At 35.0% G+C, this 20218-nt stretch overlaps 1 protein-coding gene across 3 annotated transcripts in view; it reads right to left on the reverse strand.

The window, feature by feature from the left end:
- Positions 1 to 20218, reverse strand: part of Iqub (IQ motif and ubiquitin domain containing) — an 81493-nt gene that overhangs the window by 24653 nt on the left and 36622 nt on the right. For all 3 annotated transcript variants that reach the window (XM_046422460.2, XM_046422461.2, XM_046422459.2), the window contains 3 exons: positions 14660 to 14835; positions 6403 to 6573; positions 2022 to 2198 (listed from right to left, as the gene is read on the reverse strand). In XM_046422460.2, coding sequence (XP_046278416.1) covers positions 2022 to 2198; positions 6403 to 6573; positions 14660 to 14835 — 524 coding nt within the window. The remainder of the gene's footprint in view (positions 1 to 2021; positions 2199 to 6402; positions 6574 to 14659; positions 14836 to 20218) is intronic.

The raw sequence follows: 20218 nt of genomic DNA on the forward strand, positions 1-20218 counted from the left end.
ATAGAAGAAGATCTTAGAAGATGGAAAAATATACCCTGTTCATGGATAGGCAGAACTAACATCATCAAAATGGTGATATTACCAAAAGTTCTCTATAGGTTTAATGCAATGCCAATCAAAATCCCAACGGCATTTCTTGTAGAAATAGAGAAAGCAATCATGAAATTCATATGGAAAAATAAAAGACCCAGAATAGCAAAAACAATGCTAAGCAGGAAGTGTGAATCAGGCGGTATAGCGATACCAGACTTCAAACTATACTACAGAGCAATAGTAACAAAAACAGCATGGTACTGGTACCAAAACTGGAGGGTGGACCAATGGTACAGAATAGAGGACACAGAAACCAATCCACAAAACTACAACTACCTTATATTTGATAAAGGGGCTAAAAGCATGCAATGGAGGAAGGATAGCATCTTCAACAAATGGTGCTGGGAAAACTGGAAATCCATATGCAACAAAATGAAACTGAATCCCTTTCTCTCGCCATGCACAAAAGTGAATTCAAAATGGATCAAGGAGCTTGATATCAAATCAGAGACATGGCGTCTGATAGAAGAAAAAGTTGGCTACGATCTATATACTGTGGGGTCGGGCTCCAAATTCCTCAATAGGACACCCATAGCACAAAAGTTAATAACTAGAATCAACAAATGGGACTTACTCAAACTAAAAAGTTTTTTCTCAGCTAAAGAAACAATAAGAGAGGTAAATAGAGAGCCTACATCCTGGGAACAAATCTTTACTCCTCACACTTCAGATAGAGCCCTAATATCCAGAGTATACAAAGAACTCAAAAAATTAGACAATAAGAGAACAAACAACCCAATCAACAAATGGGCCAAGGACCTGAACAGACACTTCTCAGAGGAGGACATACATGTAGTCAATCAACAAGTACATGAAAAAATGCTCACCATCTCTAGGTGTCAGAGAAATGCAAATCAAAACCACCCTAAGATACCATCTCACTCCAGTAAGATTGGCAGCCATTAGGAAGTCAAACAACAACAAGTGCTGGCGAGGATGTGGGGAAAAGGGTACACTTGTACATTGCTGGTGGGACTGCAAATTGGTGCAGCCAATTTGGAAAGCAGTATGGAGATTTCTTGGAAAGCTGGGAATGGAGCCACCATTTGACCCAGCTATTCCCCTTCTTGGTCTATTCCCTAAAGACCTAAAAAGAGCATGCTACAGGGACACTGCTACATCGATGTTCATAGCAGCACAATTCACAATAGCAAGACTGTGGAACCAACCTAGATGCCCTTCAATAGACGAAAGGATAAAAAAAATGTGGCATTTATACACAATGGAGTATTACTCTGCATTAAAAAATGACAAAATCATAGAATTTGCAGGGAAATGGATGGCATTAGAGCAGATTATGCTAAGTGAAGCTAGCCAATCCCTAAAAAACAAATGCCAAATGTCTTCTTTGATATAAGGAGAGTAACTAAGAACAGAGTAGGGACGAAGAGCATGAGAAGAAGATTAACATTAAACAGGGATGAGAGGTGGGAGGGAAAGGGAGAGAGAAGGGAAAATTGCATGGAAACGGAAGGAGACCCTCAGGTTTATACAAAAGTACATACAAGAGGAAGTAAGGGGAAAGGGAAAAATAATACAAGGGGGAGAAATGAATGACAGTAGAGGGGGTAAGAGAGAAGAGGGGAGGGGAGGGGAGGGAGGGGAGGGGGATAGTAGAGGATAGGAAAGGCAGCAGAATACAACAGACACTAGTATGGCAATATGTAAATCAATGGATGTGTAACTGATGTAATTCTGCAATCTGTATATGGGGCAAAAATGGGAGTTCATAACCCACTTGAATCAAAGTGTGAAGTATGATATATCAAGAAATTTGTAATGTTTTGAACAACCAACAATAAAAAATTAAAAAAAAATAAAATAAAATATGTTAAAAAAAAGAGTTAAAGCAAAATTTGAGCATCTTCCAATTTAACATATTGCATGTAGGATTCTGAAAAAGGAATACAGGGGAAAAAATATAGTACCTTCAAGTATCTTGCCACTTCAGGATTAAACAGAGGTGTTTTAATATATTGAAAAAAGAGTGTTGCAATTCTTTTTCTGAGTCCTTCAAGGTTATAAGGTTTGACTCCTCTCATCATAAGGTCAACTTCTCTATCAATCAGTTCTAGGATTTCCTGGGTCAGTTTACATTCATGTTCCTATACAAAACACAAAATATTCAATATAAAATTATAAAAATCACTGTTTGTTTTCAAATTTATTACCCAACCAAACCAGAGGCTACATTTTAAGAGAAATGATACAATACTGCTAGAAGTAGAAATTATTATAACCAATTGGGGAAAAAATTAGCATTGTCTAGTAGTAGAGTTGATATGCATAGTCATTGGCCCAGTCATTATGCTCTTGGGCTATTGTTCACAGGAGTCAAAAAACTAGAAATAAGCAACATCCGTAAACAAAATGATTGCCTAAACAAATTACAGTTTATTTATATAATGGAATATTATCTAACTTATGGAAATGAATGAACTCTAGCTTTATAAAATAATATGCTTAAATCTTACAAAGTGATTTTTAAGCAAAATAAGCAAGATGAAACAATACAGTATAATTTAAGAAAATTCAAAAATAAGCAACACTAAACCATATTATTTATACAGAGGTGGTAAAACTAAAGAAAAAACAAGGAAATGTCTACCATGCAAGTCAGCATGATAGTAAGTGCTAGCAGACAAGAGGACTGCAATCAGGTGGGAAAGGGGTTTGTGATTACAAATTATAAAGTAATAATAATGAATGTAGATAAATAAGAAAGCCCAGGTAAGAGTTCCAGGATGAAAGCAGTACTTATAAGTAGTAAAACAGAAATACTTTCCTCCAACTGCCCAGAGGAGAACAAGATAATACAGTTAGAAGGCAATGAGCAGGAGTAAAATAACGTTCTTTCATGCTTCTTAACGCTTACTTGGTAAAGCTAATTTGAAAGTCTGCATCAGCGGTACTTTACCCTAGAAGGAACTGGGGGAGGTTTTGATATTGTCTTCACATTTGAGGGTCTAATTTAACTGCCCTAAGATGAGACCTAGACATCACTCTTATTTATTCTCATACTCCTTCATGATCTCTTTCTCTCTCAAGCTCCCTAGAAGGTTATAAGGTATACTCAGGTTTAAGATTCTGTGTTAGTAATTGTCATCAAAATAAAACCTGTTGTTCACAGAGGGCTCCCCATTAGGAGAGACAATATGTATATATCTATATATATGTGGATAGATATGTACACATATACATATTCTTGAAGTGACTAATTTTACTAATGATGAAACTAATTTTCAGAAATATTAAGGAACTTATTCAAGGTTGTGTAATCATAAGTGAATAGAGTCAGAATTTAAGGTATGCTCACCTACCTTAATCCTCCATCAAAATACTGTTAAATATATATATATATATATATATATATATATTTACATATTATCAAATACTGTTCCATACTCCATCAAAATACTGTTAAATATATATATATATATTTACATGTTAAATATATATATATATATATACATATATATGTGTATATCTGAATATTTTAAGTTGAAACATTAATATGCATGAGTTATCTTTTGAATTCATCATTGGAATTTTTAATTAACTGAGTACTGCTCCTTATTTGGTCAGGTAGGGATTCCTACTGAATTCCCTAACTTTCTTTTGCCCTCTACAAATGTCACGTTTATTTCTTGCCTTTACACCTATTGATTCCCCTCTCTACCTAACTAGCATTACCTATCAAGGCTGATCACTACACTACGTACGATCTTTGAAAAGGCAGTCCAGAACAAAAGCAGTGAAAGCCTGTTCTCTCAACATAGGCAGAAATGCAAGATACTATGGGAACCTGTCTCCCAATAAGAACCATTTACTCAGCTATTTGATGTATTTTAAGAGTGCCATGTGTCTTGGTGCAGTTTCTTCTCAAAAGAATTAGAGTGCTTAGCAGTAAGAATCCATCTGAGGATACCTCAGAGAAACAATGATTGGATTGTGAGAATCTTAACACAATCAGTGAATTGATCCCTGATGGTATTGACTGAGTGGTAACTGGAGGTAGGTGGGGTGTGGCTGGAGGAAGTGGTTCTTGGGGGCATGGCTATATGGTATATATTTTCTGTCTAGAGAGTGGACTCTCTCTCTCTCTCTCTCTCTCTCTCTCTCTCTCTCTCTCTCTCTCTCCCTACCTCTCCCTCTACCTCTCCCTCTCCCTCTCCCTCTCCATCTCCCTCTCTCTCCCCCCCTCTCCTTCCTAATGTGAGCTGCTTCCCTCTGCCACACTCTCCCACCATGATGCTCTGCCTCACCTTGACATCTTGAGCCCTGAGGAATGGAGCCAGCCTTCTATGGACTAAGACATCTGAAATTGTGAGCCTTCAAATAAACTTTTCCTCCTCTATTGTTTTGGTCAATCGGTTAGTCACAGCAGCAAAAAAGTTAACTAAAACAGTCATGCTTTCTTCTTGGTGATATCCTGACTCAAATGACCAATTACTAAGGATTCAGGACATAAAGGCCCAGGACCCCCTGAGAATCAGGGGTAAGTGGAAACAAAAAAGAAAAGGGAACTTGGCCCAGGTCCAGCTCTCAATGGATACTAATTGGTCATAGAGACTTTAAGCATTCATTCCCCAGTCCTTGAATTCATATCTGGAATGGAATACTTGGTAGTTGGCACAACCACTCTACTCTTGATCTTTTGACCTGTAGATTAAGAAATATACTGATGGAAAAGATCATATGGAAGCCTCTGAAACTGCTCTATCCTAGAAACAAAGAGAATGGAAATAGAATTGGCCCCACTTACTCCCTAATGGGGACAGTGAAGAATATGTTTGACACTCGGACAGTAGGCATGTCTTGGTATACCCTTGCCTGATTTTGACAACAAATGGAAGTCTAGACTCCTTAGCCTGAGAAAAGCATAGTGACCTATAGTCTAGAGCTCTGAAGGTGTGGTCACCCCAAGTTATTGGCCACCCAGATCAGTCAGGGTGCTAGTCTAGAGTGATGGAAATCTAAAATGGGTAGCAGAGGAAAGAGTATCTGTGTGGCCTTAAAGCCAATGGCTACAACAGGGGCTGCAGTTGTTCTCATTAACCACACTCCTGTAATTTTTTCCAGGAAGAAAGGGCTTATCCAGATCTGAGGAACTATTCCCCAAACTTACATGAAACAAGTGTATCAACAGCAATTTGTGCAGGGTATGCTATAGTCAGAACTGCAGCTCTCACACTCCCCCTCCTGGCCAGTCATGGACCAACAACTCTCAACTGAGTTCCTTTGTGAAAATTCTGTTTTTATTATTATAATTTTTAGTACATATTAATTGTACAGAATACCAGTTTCATTGAGACAATTTGATAAATGCATATAATGTACTTTGATCATATTTATTCTATTTCTTCACTCCCCATGTCCCCTTCCTCTTCGCTGACAGCCTCCTTCCACTTTCATATCTACGCTTTTTCCCCCCTAGATTCCACATATGAGAGAAAACATGGGCTACTTGTCTTTCTGAGTCTTACTGCACACTGAGAAAGAGGTGCCTCATACAAAATCACACTTCTTTTCCAGTGTCAGCTTACATCCAATAGAAGGTCCATGTGGGAGTGAAAAGTCCTGCCCCTTGCTTCAATTCAGCAGGACTCTGGAGGGCCGACCCAGCTTCAGAGTTCCCAGAGAAACTGGCTAAAGTCATTGTGGAGACTTCACTGCAGGTGAACTCCATTTGCCCTATCCTGCTTTCTATACTGCCTCACACCAGTGATCTTGAGTGCACTCTGGTGAACCTCTAAACACAAACCCCATACTAGAGCCGGTTTCTTGAGGAAACTTGACCTGTGCCATCCCTTAACTTTGTTTTCATTAAAAGCAGAATTTAAAACACAGAAGTCAATAATGGATGAGAAAAAGAGATTTGAAAAATACTATATGATACTACTTTAAAACTGTGAAAAACAGCTTTTCATTGAAAAATGTCCAAAAGTGTAGATAATAATTGCTGTTTTGTGGAAATGAGTTAATTATTAATCTCATGCAATTTATTTGCTTACATTTGCATGCACTGCATAGATACATTTACATTTCAAATATTCACTAAGTTCTGCTTACATTTTATTATGTAGTATAATATATATTTAAGAGCTTTTAGGTAAATATTAATTAACAAGCCATATCCTTCCCAAATGATATCAAAATAACATAATTGTTGATACAATAAAATACATATAAACATTTATTAAAAATATTTATAATTACTTAACAAAAAATACTTTACTTATATTGCTAATGGCTAATTTTATTATTTATATTGAACTCTACACCAAAACTAAGAGAAAGTAAACCTACCTTCACAGTATGTTTAAGTGTTAAGAGTATATCCACTCTCTCATCTTGAGAGAGATTCCTCAGTGTAATGCACTTATAGATGTTCTGCAGTTCTCTGGCTCTGATGGTGAACTGGGTATCCATCTCAACCGTTTTGCCATCAGATCTTCTCCATATCTTTGGAGCTGAACACTTTAAAATAATATTGTGTTTAGAATTCTTGTTAATTAGAGGTTAAAAATAACAATTTTGTTCCTTCCTCTAAAAGTTTACCCTAACGTCATTCATAACTAAAAGTAGCACTAAAACTTAGGAAAATTAATTGAAGAATTTATAGATCAGGCTAACATAAAACATTTTAGGAAAAAAATGAGCTGTTCTGTCAATAGAAAAGTCTTCTACAGATTTCAGAATCTGCAATCAACCTGCACTAATTGGTATGCTGAATGGCTTTATGGGCATGTAGAATTACTCATTAGCCCCAGGTAGGGACAGGGGGCATGCATTAAGAATGTTAAGAATATTTTATCTGCTTGGTTCAACTATGTTGACTGTATATAATAAATGTGTCTTGATTATGCCCTGCCAATTGCAGACAACTTTATGTAGCAGTTATGACAATCTTCAATGTTTTCAGACCTAAAGATACACCAGAAAGGGATTTTTATGGTTTGGGGCCCTACACAAAAATAAATCTATAACAAGTTCAAAATTCTTCACAAAACAGATGTCCATAGTGAAACAATTATATAGTAAGTCTTCTCTATCTGTGGGTTCCATATACTCAGATTCAACCAACCACAGATCAAAAAATAATTTTAAAAAATTTTGTCTGTACTGAATATATAGGCCTTTTCTTTTTCTTGTCATTATTCCCTAAACAACAAGTGTAATAACTATTTGCATAGTACTTACATTGTATTAGGTATTATAAATAATCCAGAGGCTTAAAGTACACAAGAAGGCATACATAGGTTATATACCAACAGTATGCTATTTTATATAAGGGTCTTGAGCAACTGTGGATGTTGGTATCCACTGGGGGTCCTGGAACCAATCTGCCATGGGTTTGAGGGGACATCTGCACTTCACTATCTTAGCAGTGCTATGATCCCTGCTACCTTGATGTTAGTTAAAATTCTCACTTTCTATTTCCAAATCTGGCTTAGTAATTCCCAACCTAGTCTCCCCCTGAGCCAAGAGCCAAAGATGGAGTTCACTTGCCTTGAAATTCATTTAAAGACTCCTAGGAGAGGAGGTCAAAGACCAGAGACAGGACACAGAATTAGTTCTTCCAGACTAGAGGACACCAGGATAATCTGTAATGATGGGGCCTCTCTGTTTGCCACTGCTTCTGTTCTCTCCTACCAAGTTTTTGTAGGTTAACTGATAATTGCTATGGGGTTCATAAGGACCTCAATTTATGCCCAATTATTCCATACCTGCAGCCCTTTAAATCCTAGATTTAATTTGAAACTTAAAGAGAAGATGTATGCATTGGAACAAATCATTAGGAATGTAGAATAACCAAATGGAAACATAATATAAGGCAGTTATTCAAAAGGTCGGTGTTATCAAGAAATTTTAGGTATAACACCAATATACCTTTAATTTTTTACATTTTATATTAGCTAAATTACATTGATCACTACAAAATTACCTCTTGCAAACAACTGCCCTTAATATAGTTTCAAAATAATGGCATCATATTCTGTTCAAAGTGAAAATAAATGTAGTTCACAGGTAGAGAACTTCATTAGAAACTTTAAATTCTCAATTCTAGTTGTAATACAAAAATTGAGAAGCTGTAGCCCTGTAATTAATTTATATTAGGTCATAAAAATAATATTAAATAATGTATTGTTAATTAGCAGACTAATAAAATTATATAAAATTGATTGAAGAATTATAAAAATGAAATAGAGCAATAAAATATTTTATTATTTAATTATTTTCACTTAGAAATAAAATAATTTAAAATGGATACAGCCTCATTTTTGAGTAAGCCTCAGCATGTTACTGAAGTACAACACTGGTTTCAAAATTCCTTTTAAAAATTTGAAGGAATAAGCAAGCTTAGGCTGAGTTTAATACTGCAATATTCTAAAGTCCAGCTAATATATTAATCATTGCATGAAATTTTTCTCAGGGTGTTTATATAAAATGTAATTTACTTTCTACCAGTGATGTGGACAATACTTTTTTCTCTGCAGGTTGGTTACTTTTTTCATTTGTAATAGTCCTTAAAATGTTTTTATGAAATGCCTACTTTATCTACTTCACTATATATTTTTTTTTTCAGTTGATGCTTTGATTTAATTCTACATTCTCTCCCTCCAAGTTTCTGGCCCTGTGGAATCTGGTACAACATAATAATATTTTGGGTCTTTCCAAATATGTTCTTTATACAAATACTTCTTACCCTTCAATTTTGAACTCAAACCCTACATTTTTTTATAAAGAGCCATCTAATACTATGGTTTGAGCCAACAATGTATCTAAAATTCTTTTACACCTGTAGAAACACTCACACAAACATGGAGGGCCTCTATCTCACTCAGGCCAATGAGAGCTGGATCCATATTGTTCTATAATTGGTTTATGATTATTACTTCTATTTCTCCCAAAAGATTATAAGAAATAAATTCTTCATAAAATTCTATATATTTCTCAGGCCTAAATTATTTATTTATTCATTCATTCAACAAATATTTACTGTGTTTACTAAATAGTACTATGTGAGTACTGTGAGTACAGTGAGTAAATAAAATACTGTCCTGATGTCAAGAACTCTCAAATCTTATGGGATGGAAAGTTAAGAAAATAAGTAATTAAAAGAAAGAGTGAGGGCCGGGGTTGTGGCTCAGAGGTAGAGCGCTCGCCTAGCATGCACGAGGCACTGGGTTTGATCCTCAGCACCACATAAAAATAAAATAGATGTTAAAAAAATAAAAGAAAGGGTGAATGGAGTAAATGACTACAGGTTAGTAGATAACTATGGGTTGCTATAAAGCACTAGGCTGGTGAAAAGAAAACAGTATCTAAGAGGAAAACTGAAGAATAACTAGGAGTTAATAAAATAAAGAGAACTGAGTGATAAAACCAGAGAGTCCCAGATCTGAAGTTCCAGTTCCCTAGAGCTAATGGAGATAATATTAAAAAATCCATTTGGCAAAGATGTTTTTATTCTTGGGCGTATTTCTGCCAACACTGATAGACTGTCTTTAAGAGTAAGTTTCTTTGATTTTAGGTCTTAAGGTGTTTTTCACTCTGTCGCAGAAAAATGTCAACTTTGCTTATTTCTCTTTCCTACTTCCTTTTTTCTTTGAATGCTTTGGCTATAATAAGAACTGTACAACAATCATGTTCTTAAATTGCTTCAGAAAATGAAGCGTAATAAATTCCATTTAGCTGCCAACAAATGAGACAGCACAGACTCTGGGACAGAGGAACAGAAGAACAGCAGGAAGACGCATTTCAGGGAAGGGAAGGTGGAAAGATAACAAAAACCTTGAGAGCAGCAGGCCTCCACAAAAGAGAAGAAATGGCCACACTGTGAGAGTGGGCTTTTTCTTCCTCCTAAATTAATTCTCAAGTCCTTAAGGGCACAAAGCAAGCACAAGCTTAACCCCTCAAAAGCCACTGGGTGGTGATCAACCTTTCTTTTATACAGCAAAGGGGTTTTATTCATCCACAGAGACACCCCTGTTTCTTGCCATGTTCACAAAGAGCTGGATGCATTTTCCTGTCCCATTAGCTGCTGGGGACCTGAGTATGGAGAAAAAGCATTTAAATGACACAGCTGACGTGAATTGCAGTTTCTTAAGCTTGTGGCTATAAGAAGTGGTGTATGAATCAAAGAGAATCAAAGAAATAAATGGCCCATACTCTAGGGGAAACCTCTTACAAAATTCAAATGATCTCTTGATGCAGAGTGGGTAAAGAGCATCCAAGATACATTAGAAACCAGCTGATGATTTTTCTTTCAAATTTCTTGACCTGAATTTCTTCACCTCTGTCAACCTATAGGCTTTTAATATCTGACAACCTGTGGAAGTCAATGTTTGATGTGTTAAAATTACAAATTATTTAATGCTTTGAAAAATATTTAGAGTAAGTCACTTAGCAAGAATAAAAACTTATGGGGCTGGTGTTGTGGCTCAGTGGTAGAGCACTTGCCTAGCATGTGTGAGGCACTGGGTTCCATTCTCCGCTCCACATATAAATAAATAAAATAAAGGTCCATTGACAACTAAAAAAAAAACCTAAAAAAAAATTGAAAACCCAGCATAGAAACTCATTATAACTTACTTGGTTGGATCAATTTAAAATCATATCATTCATTATTCAGAGAAATTCTATGTTCAGGATAAAAAGATAAAACATAAAATATTATTTCAATGGACCACAAAGTATTTGGACTCAGTGAACTTAAACTAAAACCAATACATAAAGTTTTATTTTCTGAAGTTATTTCCAAACTATAAGAAAGCAAATATTTCTGTTTCTGTTTAAGTATCTGTATGTTATGATGCTAAAAAATGTAGATCTGAATATTTGTAATATGTCTCTGGTTGTTTGTTAGTTTTGACATCTTGTCTAGCTTCAAGTACTAATTTTAAACTATTTTTTCTTAGCAATAAAAAAATCCCATAGAATAAGAAGTTACTTAAATGAACATTTTTTAAATCAACACCAACTCCACCTGAATATCAGAGACAACACCAGGCATAGCATGGGGGAGGTGGACAGGAATCTTGTATAAGTATTTACAACAAAGACTTTATAAAATTTATCTTGCTTTTTAGATGTTCAGTATGGCAGCATATACAAAAAGATAAAACTTATTTTGCATTATAGTAGCAACAGATTTTTAATTTACTGCAACAGGCTAAAAGTCACAGTTACTCTGTATTTCCAAAGATTATGAGATTACACTGGGGATTGTTCTCAAGTGTAAGTGTTCCATTATATGGTTTGTTTTTCTTAGCCAAAATAACATTTTGGTCAAAACTAGCTAAAATGTACACTGCCTCTGAACTTAACCTGGGAATTGAGATCAACTGGTTTCTCATCTTGGGTGTCTATAGGATTAGAACTCCAATTCTGAAATCTGTGACCCACAAGAAACCTTCCTTTGATTTCTTGTGGCTAACATTTAAATCTTTCCCTCAATTTTCTGGTCTTTCTTCTCTGAGGTACCCTGCATCAGCCTTACATCAGCCTTACAGCCTTACAAATCCAGCTCACTTATCTGGTTCTTTCTCCTCTTCCAAAACAACAACAAAATAAATCAAAAACTTCCTATTTTCCTAACACACAGCAATTCTTTATAACACACAGGATTCTTTAGGACCTAAAATTCTATGTCAAAAACTTATCAAGTATTAAAAAAAAAAAAAAGGTCTTCCTTCCTCACAGGAATCCTTGTAAACAAAATTTCTCCATTTTATCTGCTTTTTAAATGAAATTTACATAAAGAGCTCTTAACATGCTATACTTCGTGAGAAAGGGTCAGGGTAATCAACTGGCTCTGAAGTCACTTTTACATGTTGGGCTTTGACCCACTGATGAGTTCTATATAATTTCAAAAAATGTTTAGAGATGATGCTTTGGACATGGGGACTGGAACGTGAGACAGTCATCACATAAAGAGGAACAGGCATTGTACAAGTATTTAGAACAGCAGAATTTCCAGCAGTTCATAGGAAATTGAAAGCAGCAATGATAACACATATGGAACATCTTGGAGATGGACCAGCCTCAAGTAAGAAAGGATAGGTGCCACCCATCTTCCTGTCCCCTAGCACTTAGAAGCCTCCAGCTCATGGAAACACCCATGTTTCCTGGAGTCATGCTATTCTCTCTGGTGAGATTAATGATCAGACACATCAGAATAGTTTCCAGAGCTGAAACTTGAATGCAAGTAAAAGCAACCTGCTACAGGAAGAAGCTTTGTTTGAAATATGACAATAAATATGAGTATTACAGCTTTCCCTACAGTAGAGTCTTCTTTCTCAGAATAAAGATATTCAAGAATTTTAAATGACAGAATCTACATAATTTCTTGATGATGTTTGAAATGTAAAATTGCACACCATTATATCTGTTCCTTGGTTCTCCTCCCTGCCATTCTCCACAAACATTTCTTGATACTGTGATAAAGAATGTACTAAGACATAAGGATACAGAGATGAAAGACATCTCCTGCCTTAAGAAGTGCAGAATCTAGGAAGAATTCAGACATTCAATACAGACAGCAAAACATGGCCACTGCATACAAAGACAAAGGTGAGACAGAGTCCCAGGACAGCTAGTCCCAGTGCAGGCTAGTAGGAGAATCAGCAGGTCCTCTTTGGAAGAAGGGACATCTGAGCCTGTTTTACAGGGTGAGTAGCTGGCTACTACAGAAGAAGGGAAAGGATGTTTCATGTAGAGGCAGCCTCAGATGCAAAAGCATAATGAGGATATGAGGTCCTTCTGGGGACATGCAAGTAATTGAGCATGGCTGGGGCAGTGTTTGTGGTGACAGGGAAACAGTGGATGAGGGAGATATCACAGATCATGAGAAGAAGCACTGCTCTCTCAGGGCAATGGGGAAGGACAGGATCAGAGGTGTATTTAGTGAGGTCACTATGGCCCTGGTGTAGATGTTGGAGGAGGGAACTGAGAAGTTTAGACTAGAGGCAATAGTCCAACTTGGAAACATAAAATAATCCAGGTGAGAATAAAATCCAGAGTCCATCAAATAAGTGTCAATTTTATGGATAAGAAAAGGCAAGGCCTATCTTGTGACATTCTCTCAGGGAAAATGGGGAGGCAGGAAACTGGAGCTGCTACCCTTCTCCTTTCCTGTTCCAGGAGGATCCGAAGGCATTCTGACAAGTCTCACAATAGCTGTGCTCCAAGTCTTTGCCTGTGTGGCCTACTTGTTACAGGCAAGGTTATCAGGATGCCACAAAAGAGTCATTTCTCTGTACTCAATGATAGTGAGTCAGAAAGGAAAAAATGCAGAATTAAGGAGATATTAAAGTAATAGAAATAAAAGAGGTTTGTAGCCAGATGGGGAAGAAAGAACACCAACCAGGCAACTGTCTAGAGCAAATGAGTAGATGATGAAACATTCCTAAGAAAGGTTATACCAGTGCTATAGAATAGGATCTGTATGGAGGTGAGGAGGGTAAAAAATGGTGAAATGATATGACTTAGGGTTGCTACTTCATTTTGAGGTGCACTCTTGAGGTATCCAAGGGACAATGCTAGTAGGAAGCTGCATAGATGATTTGAAAGCTCTTATAGGTTTGGCCTGGACCTGGAACTGTAGCAAAAGCCAAAATAAACTGGGATGAAATAGTGTATAAGTAAAATAATAGGAGGTCATTTAAAGTATATATATACATACATACATATATACACACACACATGTGTATATATATGTATACATATATATACACACACACATATATATGTACATATATACTCATAAACTATATAGATAAACTATATATAGATAATTTATATATATATATATATATATATATATATATATATATATATGTATATATAGTTTTTAAGAGCAAATGTTCTCAAAAAATAAGAACCACAAAACTAGAATCACTACAGGCTAATCTATTGGAGAAATTCATCCTTTTCTTCTGGCTGGATTGGCTTTTAATTGTTTGGAAATATCAGGTTTATAAAAGGAACTGTGTTACTATGGAAACAAGCCATTCAACATCAAACAGGCAGTTTGACCACAAAAGGGTAATTACTTTAGTTTTCCCCTTAACTGAATTTTTTCATGGTTTTCAATAATCATAAACCCTTTGGGTCAGTTGATGGTATAGTGAGCCCCAAGTAAGACACCAGACTTGAGTTATTTTCCCCAGGCTGCTTACTATCAGAGTACCCCAGACCCTGATGTTCTGTGATTTTCATACCATGCATTTCACCAGAGTGTGCAACTTATCTACTTCACACAGCCAGCCTAAATTTAAATGAACAGAGACACAAGGAAGGTGTCGCCATCTTTTCCTTCATGATCAAATCCCTTTAGTTAAGAACACGTTCCTTTTGTGTTACTTATCATTCTTTATTCTTGGCTGTGACTAACATATACAACTACACAAGAATTAAATATATGGAACTTAAAGAAATAAGCCATCAAAATGCTAAACAAAATTCATGCAAATTCTTACAATTCTATCCTTTTAGATCATGATTACACATTTTTAAACTCCAGATACATTCATATTGAAATAACAGTTTCTTCACTAACCTTATTCAAAAAAACTTGTTTTTCTGATTCCTCTCTTTCCAAATAAGCAATGGATCTGTGTCTCCCAATGGAAGCAATTATCTGGGTCTCTTTTTCCAAAAGTTCACACAAAGCAGCCTTCCTTTCAGCTCCAGTGAGACACTGGTTAATCCGAGAAAGTTCTTCTTGGTGCCAGACTAGAGGAAGAACATGAAAGACTCTTGAGTTGTTAAAATCCCATATCTTTACAGAGCAGTTTTTAACCATCACATCCTAACAAAGGGTATTTATTTTTGAATCGATATAAACGAAATCATACATGAATAGAATCATTCACATCATACACCTGATGGGTGGAGGAGGAAAAATGTGTGGGACTAAATGGAATCGGAGAGACTTAAAACAATAAAAGTAGAAGCAAAAAAACAGAAGCCAAAGGAAATCAGCATAGATGATGTCCAATTATGCCTCCAAGTATGCATTCGCACTCGGTCAGCATCAAAAAATATGTGGCAGCCAGGAATGTGCACTGCTCTGCTTCCCTTCAGGAGGTGCCTGTCAGGAGGAGTGGGGGAGCTGGGAGTTCCAGCACTTAGGATGTGCCACAGTGCTGGAGCAGAGGCCACATTCTGTCCACAAAGATGTCCAGACTGTGAACTCTGAGGGAGCCAGGGTCTGGCTGTGTCTGGTCAACAATGGACTTTTTTGTTGTCACATCAGAGTTGACCATTGGACGGGCTTAGATTTGCTCAGGCCTGTATCACGGAACCCCATCCATTTTCCTTCACTCAACTTCTACAAAGTGTCAGATTTCACAGTAATCTAAATATTCCCTATGCCTTCCCCTCCTCCCCTTTATCTCTCACTTCTTACCCCATATCTTGGTATCTGCTTACCTGAGGATCTAAAATAACAAATTCATGTAGAATTGCTGACTTCAATTATTGCCCTCATTCATTTACGTACCACTTTCCCTTTCTTCACAACACCCTAAATTACAGCAGCAAATGTTATAAAGTAATTGCATTTACTCTACTCACATTATAAAAATATTTATAATATTTAAAGCATTGTTTACTGTTAATAAAGATTGTCTATATGACATATATTCTAAGACCAAACCATAAAATGCAAAAGAATGATATTTTAATAAACTTACTTTATCTAAAGAATAACACGGAATCCTCAATCTAAAACATAAAATGTAGACTGCTAGGTCCTACTTCAAAATTAAATCAGAATTTCTGATCTCAGATATATACAGTTTAACAAATGTTCCATTCAATTTTTTTCTGTTCTTTTTTTTTTTTTTTGGGGGGGGGGGCAGTGGTAACCAAGGATTGAACCCAGAACAGCCTAACCACCCAAGTCATATCCCCAGACCTTTTTCTTTTTTTATTTATTTTGAGATGGGAACTCATCCAGTTGCTTAGAGTCTTGCTAAATTGCTGAGGTGGCTTTGAACTTGCAATCCTCCTGCCTCAGCCTCCCAAGTCACTGGGATTACAGGTGTGTGCCAACAAACCCAGCTCCATTCAATTCTCATACATACTAGATTTGGGAAAGAAAACTTTTTCATCCCACGTTTCAAAAATATCAACCTTATTTGCATTAACAGAGAATAGGGTTGGAGATAACCTTAGAAATTAAAATGTTCTGTCCTACATTTAAGAAACTAAACCCTTGTTCCATAAGAACAGAATTTCTGCTTTTCTTTCCACTTATCACCACCCAAAATCCCCAAATTTTTACCATTATGTTTAACAACTTCCTTTGTGAAGACCTCTTCTTGACATAAGATTATGTTCCCTTGTCTTGTATTAGATAGGATTCAGTGAAATTTATGTTCCTTCCCACTGTAACTGCATTTACTCTACTCACATTATAAACATATTTATAATATTTTAAAACATTGTTTACTGTCAACAAATATTGTCATATGACATATATTCCAAAACCAAACCATAAAATACAAAATAATGATACTTACTCATCAAGCTTCAGGGATACTTCGGAATATAGAATGTTCATGTAAATTTATATAACTAGAAAACGTATTTGCCTTCTATTAAAATTTCAGATTTACTTTAACACCAGCATCTCTGTGAAGTAGAAGATAAATACCAGAAGCCATAGTGCTGTTCTGGGTCCTTCTTTATAACCACTGCCTTTCATGATACCTAGTTCACTAGTTTTATCAGTATTTCTTTCTCCTCTCAAATTTCAACTTGAAATTATCGTGATCAGGTCAAGGTGTTGTCAGTCATGTTCTTTATAAAAACCCACTCTGTCCTTTATCAAGAATACATTATTCAAACATTGAACAGCTTGATCTGTCCAGAAAGAAGATCTATAAATTTAAAAGCTAAATTATACTCAGCAAAAGAACTGTAAATTTAAGAGTCAAGTTATATTATGGAAGTCCAGGAAATATATGATTGATGAGTTTGATATTTTAAAGTAACTTTATAACCAAATGAACTTAAGAAATATGACAAAATCTGTATGGCAAAAGGCAGTATATAAATGAAAAGAAAAACTGCTTGCCGGTGGAAATAATAACCAAGAATATTTACCTTGTAGGATTACATAGATGTTCCCACAAAGCAAATGAAAATTAAATGTTAGTAAGCCTCTTTTATTTCCCAGTGTAACATTAGAAACTTTTAGAACCTATAAAAAATATAGGCCACTAGGTCATTATTTAAGCTATCCTGGAAACCTCAAATAGCAGCATACTACTCTCCTGCATATAGACTTACATCCTGGATAAATATGCAAATAGACAGACACACTATAACTGTTATTTTCAAATACACCTAAATTATTGCCATTATATTTAATAGTAAATAATCCAACCAAGTTAATAATGGACCTTAATTCCAATAAAATTCTTCATTAGACGAATATAATAAATCTATAGGAAGAGATAGAACATCCCAATAGAAAAATAGCATGCCTCAAGTACCTATAAGGAATAGAAAAACACAGGACAGAAGCAGCTGAACAAAACAGATTTTGTATCTGATCTAACAGTTTCCAAAATTATACAGAGAAGACATATGAACACAAGAAAGTCTTCGCCTTTCATAAAATATATGTTCCCTAGGGATAATAATAAAAAAATTAAGATGTTGTATTAGTTTGCTAGAGCTGCTATAACAAAGTACCACAAACTGCATGGTTTAAAGAATAGAAATTTATTTCCTTATAGTTCTGCAGGCTGTAAATCCAAGATTAAGTTGTTGGCAGAGTTGATTTCTTCAGAAGCCTCTCTTATAAGGGTCATTGTCTTCTAGTTTACCAGATTGATATCTAGTTTACTAGTTTTATCAGGGTATTTCTCTATATACATGTCTGTGCCTAATCTCCTCTTCTTATAAGAACACCAGTCATACTGGATTAAGGCCCACGCTAATGACCTCATATTTGTTTCTTAATTACCTCTTTAAAAGAACTATCTCCAAATATAGCCACACTCTGAGGTAAAAAGGGCTAGGACTTAAATTTATGAATTAGAGTGGGGGGATGCAGTCTCACATTATAGCACATGTCAATACCCATAAATATTTTGAAGCAAAAGATATTAAAGGATTTAGTTCATTTGAAAAACAAACTTATTTTGTCCTAAATATACATTCTTAGACAAATTACCTAATCTCCAGTCTGAAGTTCAACTATAAAATTAACTGCTAATATTAGCATCTAATATATCTATACTCATTCTAAATTTTCTAAAATTTAAATGTATAATTTCTAAGCAAGAAATAACAGAACATACAATATTTTATCCACCACTGGCATTCTATATGCATATGCATTTTAAAATTCTCCTCACTAATTATAAGCCTAAATTATCTGAAAAAAGTCAACATGTGCCTAACAAGATTTTTAAAACTAGAGAATATGGGCAGAAAGTTATGATTAGAGAAAATGGAGTAAAGGTGATATTTATGTGACACATTAGCTAAGAATTATCAAGAATTCACAATGATCACAGATTCTTAGGTTCATGATGTAAAGAAATTCCAAGCAGGATGCAAATAAATAAGTGTAGGCAAATTAAGTATATAATATAAACAGATGACTATCTAGAAAAAATAAACCTTTAAAAATAATGAGGGAGAAGCATAAAGCAAATAGCAAGATAACATATTTACACCTAATGATATCAATCATCACATTTAATGAAAACTGTCTAAATATCTCAATTAAAAGGCAGAGATCATCAGGTTGGGCTTAAAAAATAAGAACTAAGCATATGTTGCCTACAATAAACACATCTTAAATATAAAGAAGAGGCTAAAATAGCAAAATGTAAAAAGATATACCATGCTAACAGTAATCTAAAGAAAGCTCTAAAATGCATATCAATAATAGGCAAAGTATATTTCATAGCAAAAAAAATATGAAAAGCAATAAGGAAAGTTATTTCATAATGTTAAAAGTCTCAATTAATCAATAGGAGATAGCATTCTAAATGTTTATGCATCTAATAAGAGAGATTAAAAGTAAATGAAGCAAAATCTGATGGAACTACAAAAAAAATAGAAAAATCCAATATTGTACCTTGCTATTATAGCCTGAGATGTTAGTATTCTTCTCTCAATAACTTATAAACAAATAAAGGGGAAATTAGTGGATATGTAGAAGAAGATTGTAACACAGCTATCATCCAACCTGACCTGACATTTATCAATCACTTTACCCAACTATAGCCAAATGCAAACTCTTCTCAAACACATACAGAACATTTTCTAATATAATCTATATTCTGATTGTGTGATTCTCAATCACACAATGTATGGTTAGAACTCTAACCATACAAAATTATATTGTCTCTTCACACAATGAAGTTAGAAATCAATGACAGAAAGATATCTAAAATTAAAAAACTCAGTTCTAAATAATTCATGAATCAAAGAAGAATCAAAAGGGTAATCAGAAAGTATTTTGAAATGAGAGAAAATTAAAACTCAACATATTGAAATTTGTGAATGAAACTGGCACAATAGTAGGGGAAATTTCATAATGCCAAATACCTATATTGAAAAAGAAAGGTCTCAGACCCTCAGCTTTCACTAGATGACTAGAAAAATAGGATAAATTTAAACAAAAAAAATAGAATAAAAGAAATAATAACAAGGTAAATAATAAAAAATGATGAAAGGTAACATAAAAGAGAAAATGAGTATAATAGTAGTAAAAAATTATAAATCATTTGATTGATCAGAAAAACAGAGAAAAGACGAAATTACCAATAGTGGGATTTAGATGACATTACTACAGATCCCACAGGTTACAGGTATTAAAAGGATAATACTGAATAATGTTAACATTTTTATGGTAATAAATTCAACAACTTAGATAAAAATTTTAAAATTCCTTGAAAGACAAACTATCAAAGCTCACCAAAGGATATATAGAACACAAATAGCACTGTATCTTCCAAGAAATTAAATGTTCAATTTAAATTGTTTCCACAAAGGAAACTCCAAGCCAACATGACTTCACTGAATATGCACTGTGAGAAAATTGAAGGGTACAGCATTATCCTGATGGGAAAAAAAAAAAAAGCAG

This window comes from Marmota monax, unplaced genomic scaffold (genome assembly GCF_021218885.2).
Source record: "Marmota monax isolate L192 unplaced genomic scaffold, Marmota_monax_Labrador192_F-V1.1 WCK01_AAM20220418_F8-fsc00027, whole genome shotgun sequence".
NCBI classification, from domain to species: Eukaryota; Metazoa; Chordata; class Mammalia; order Rodentia; family Sciuridae; genus Marmota; species Marmota monax.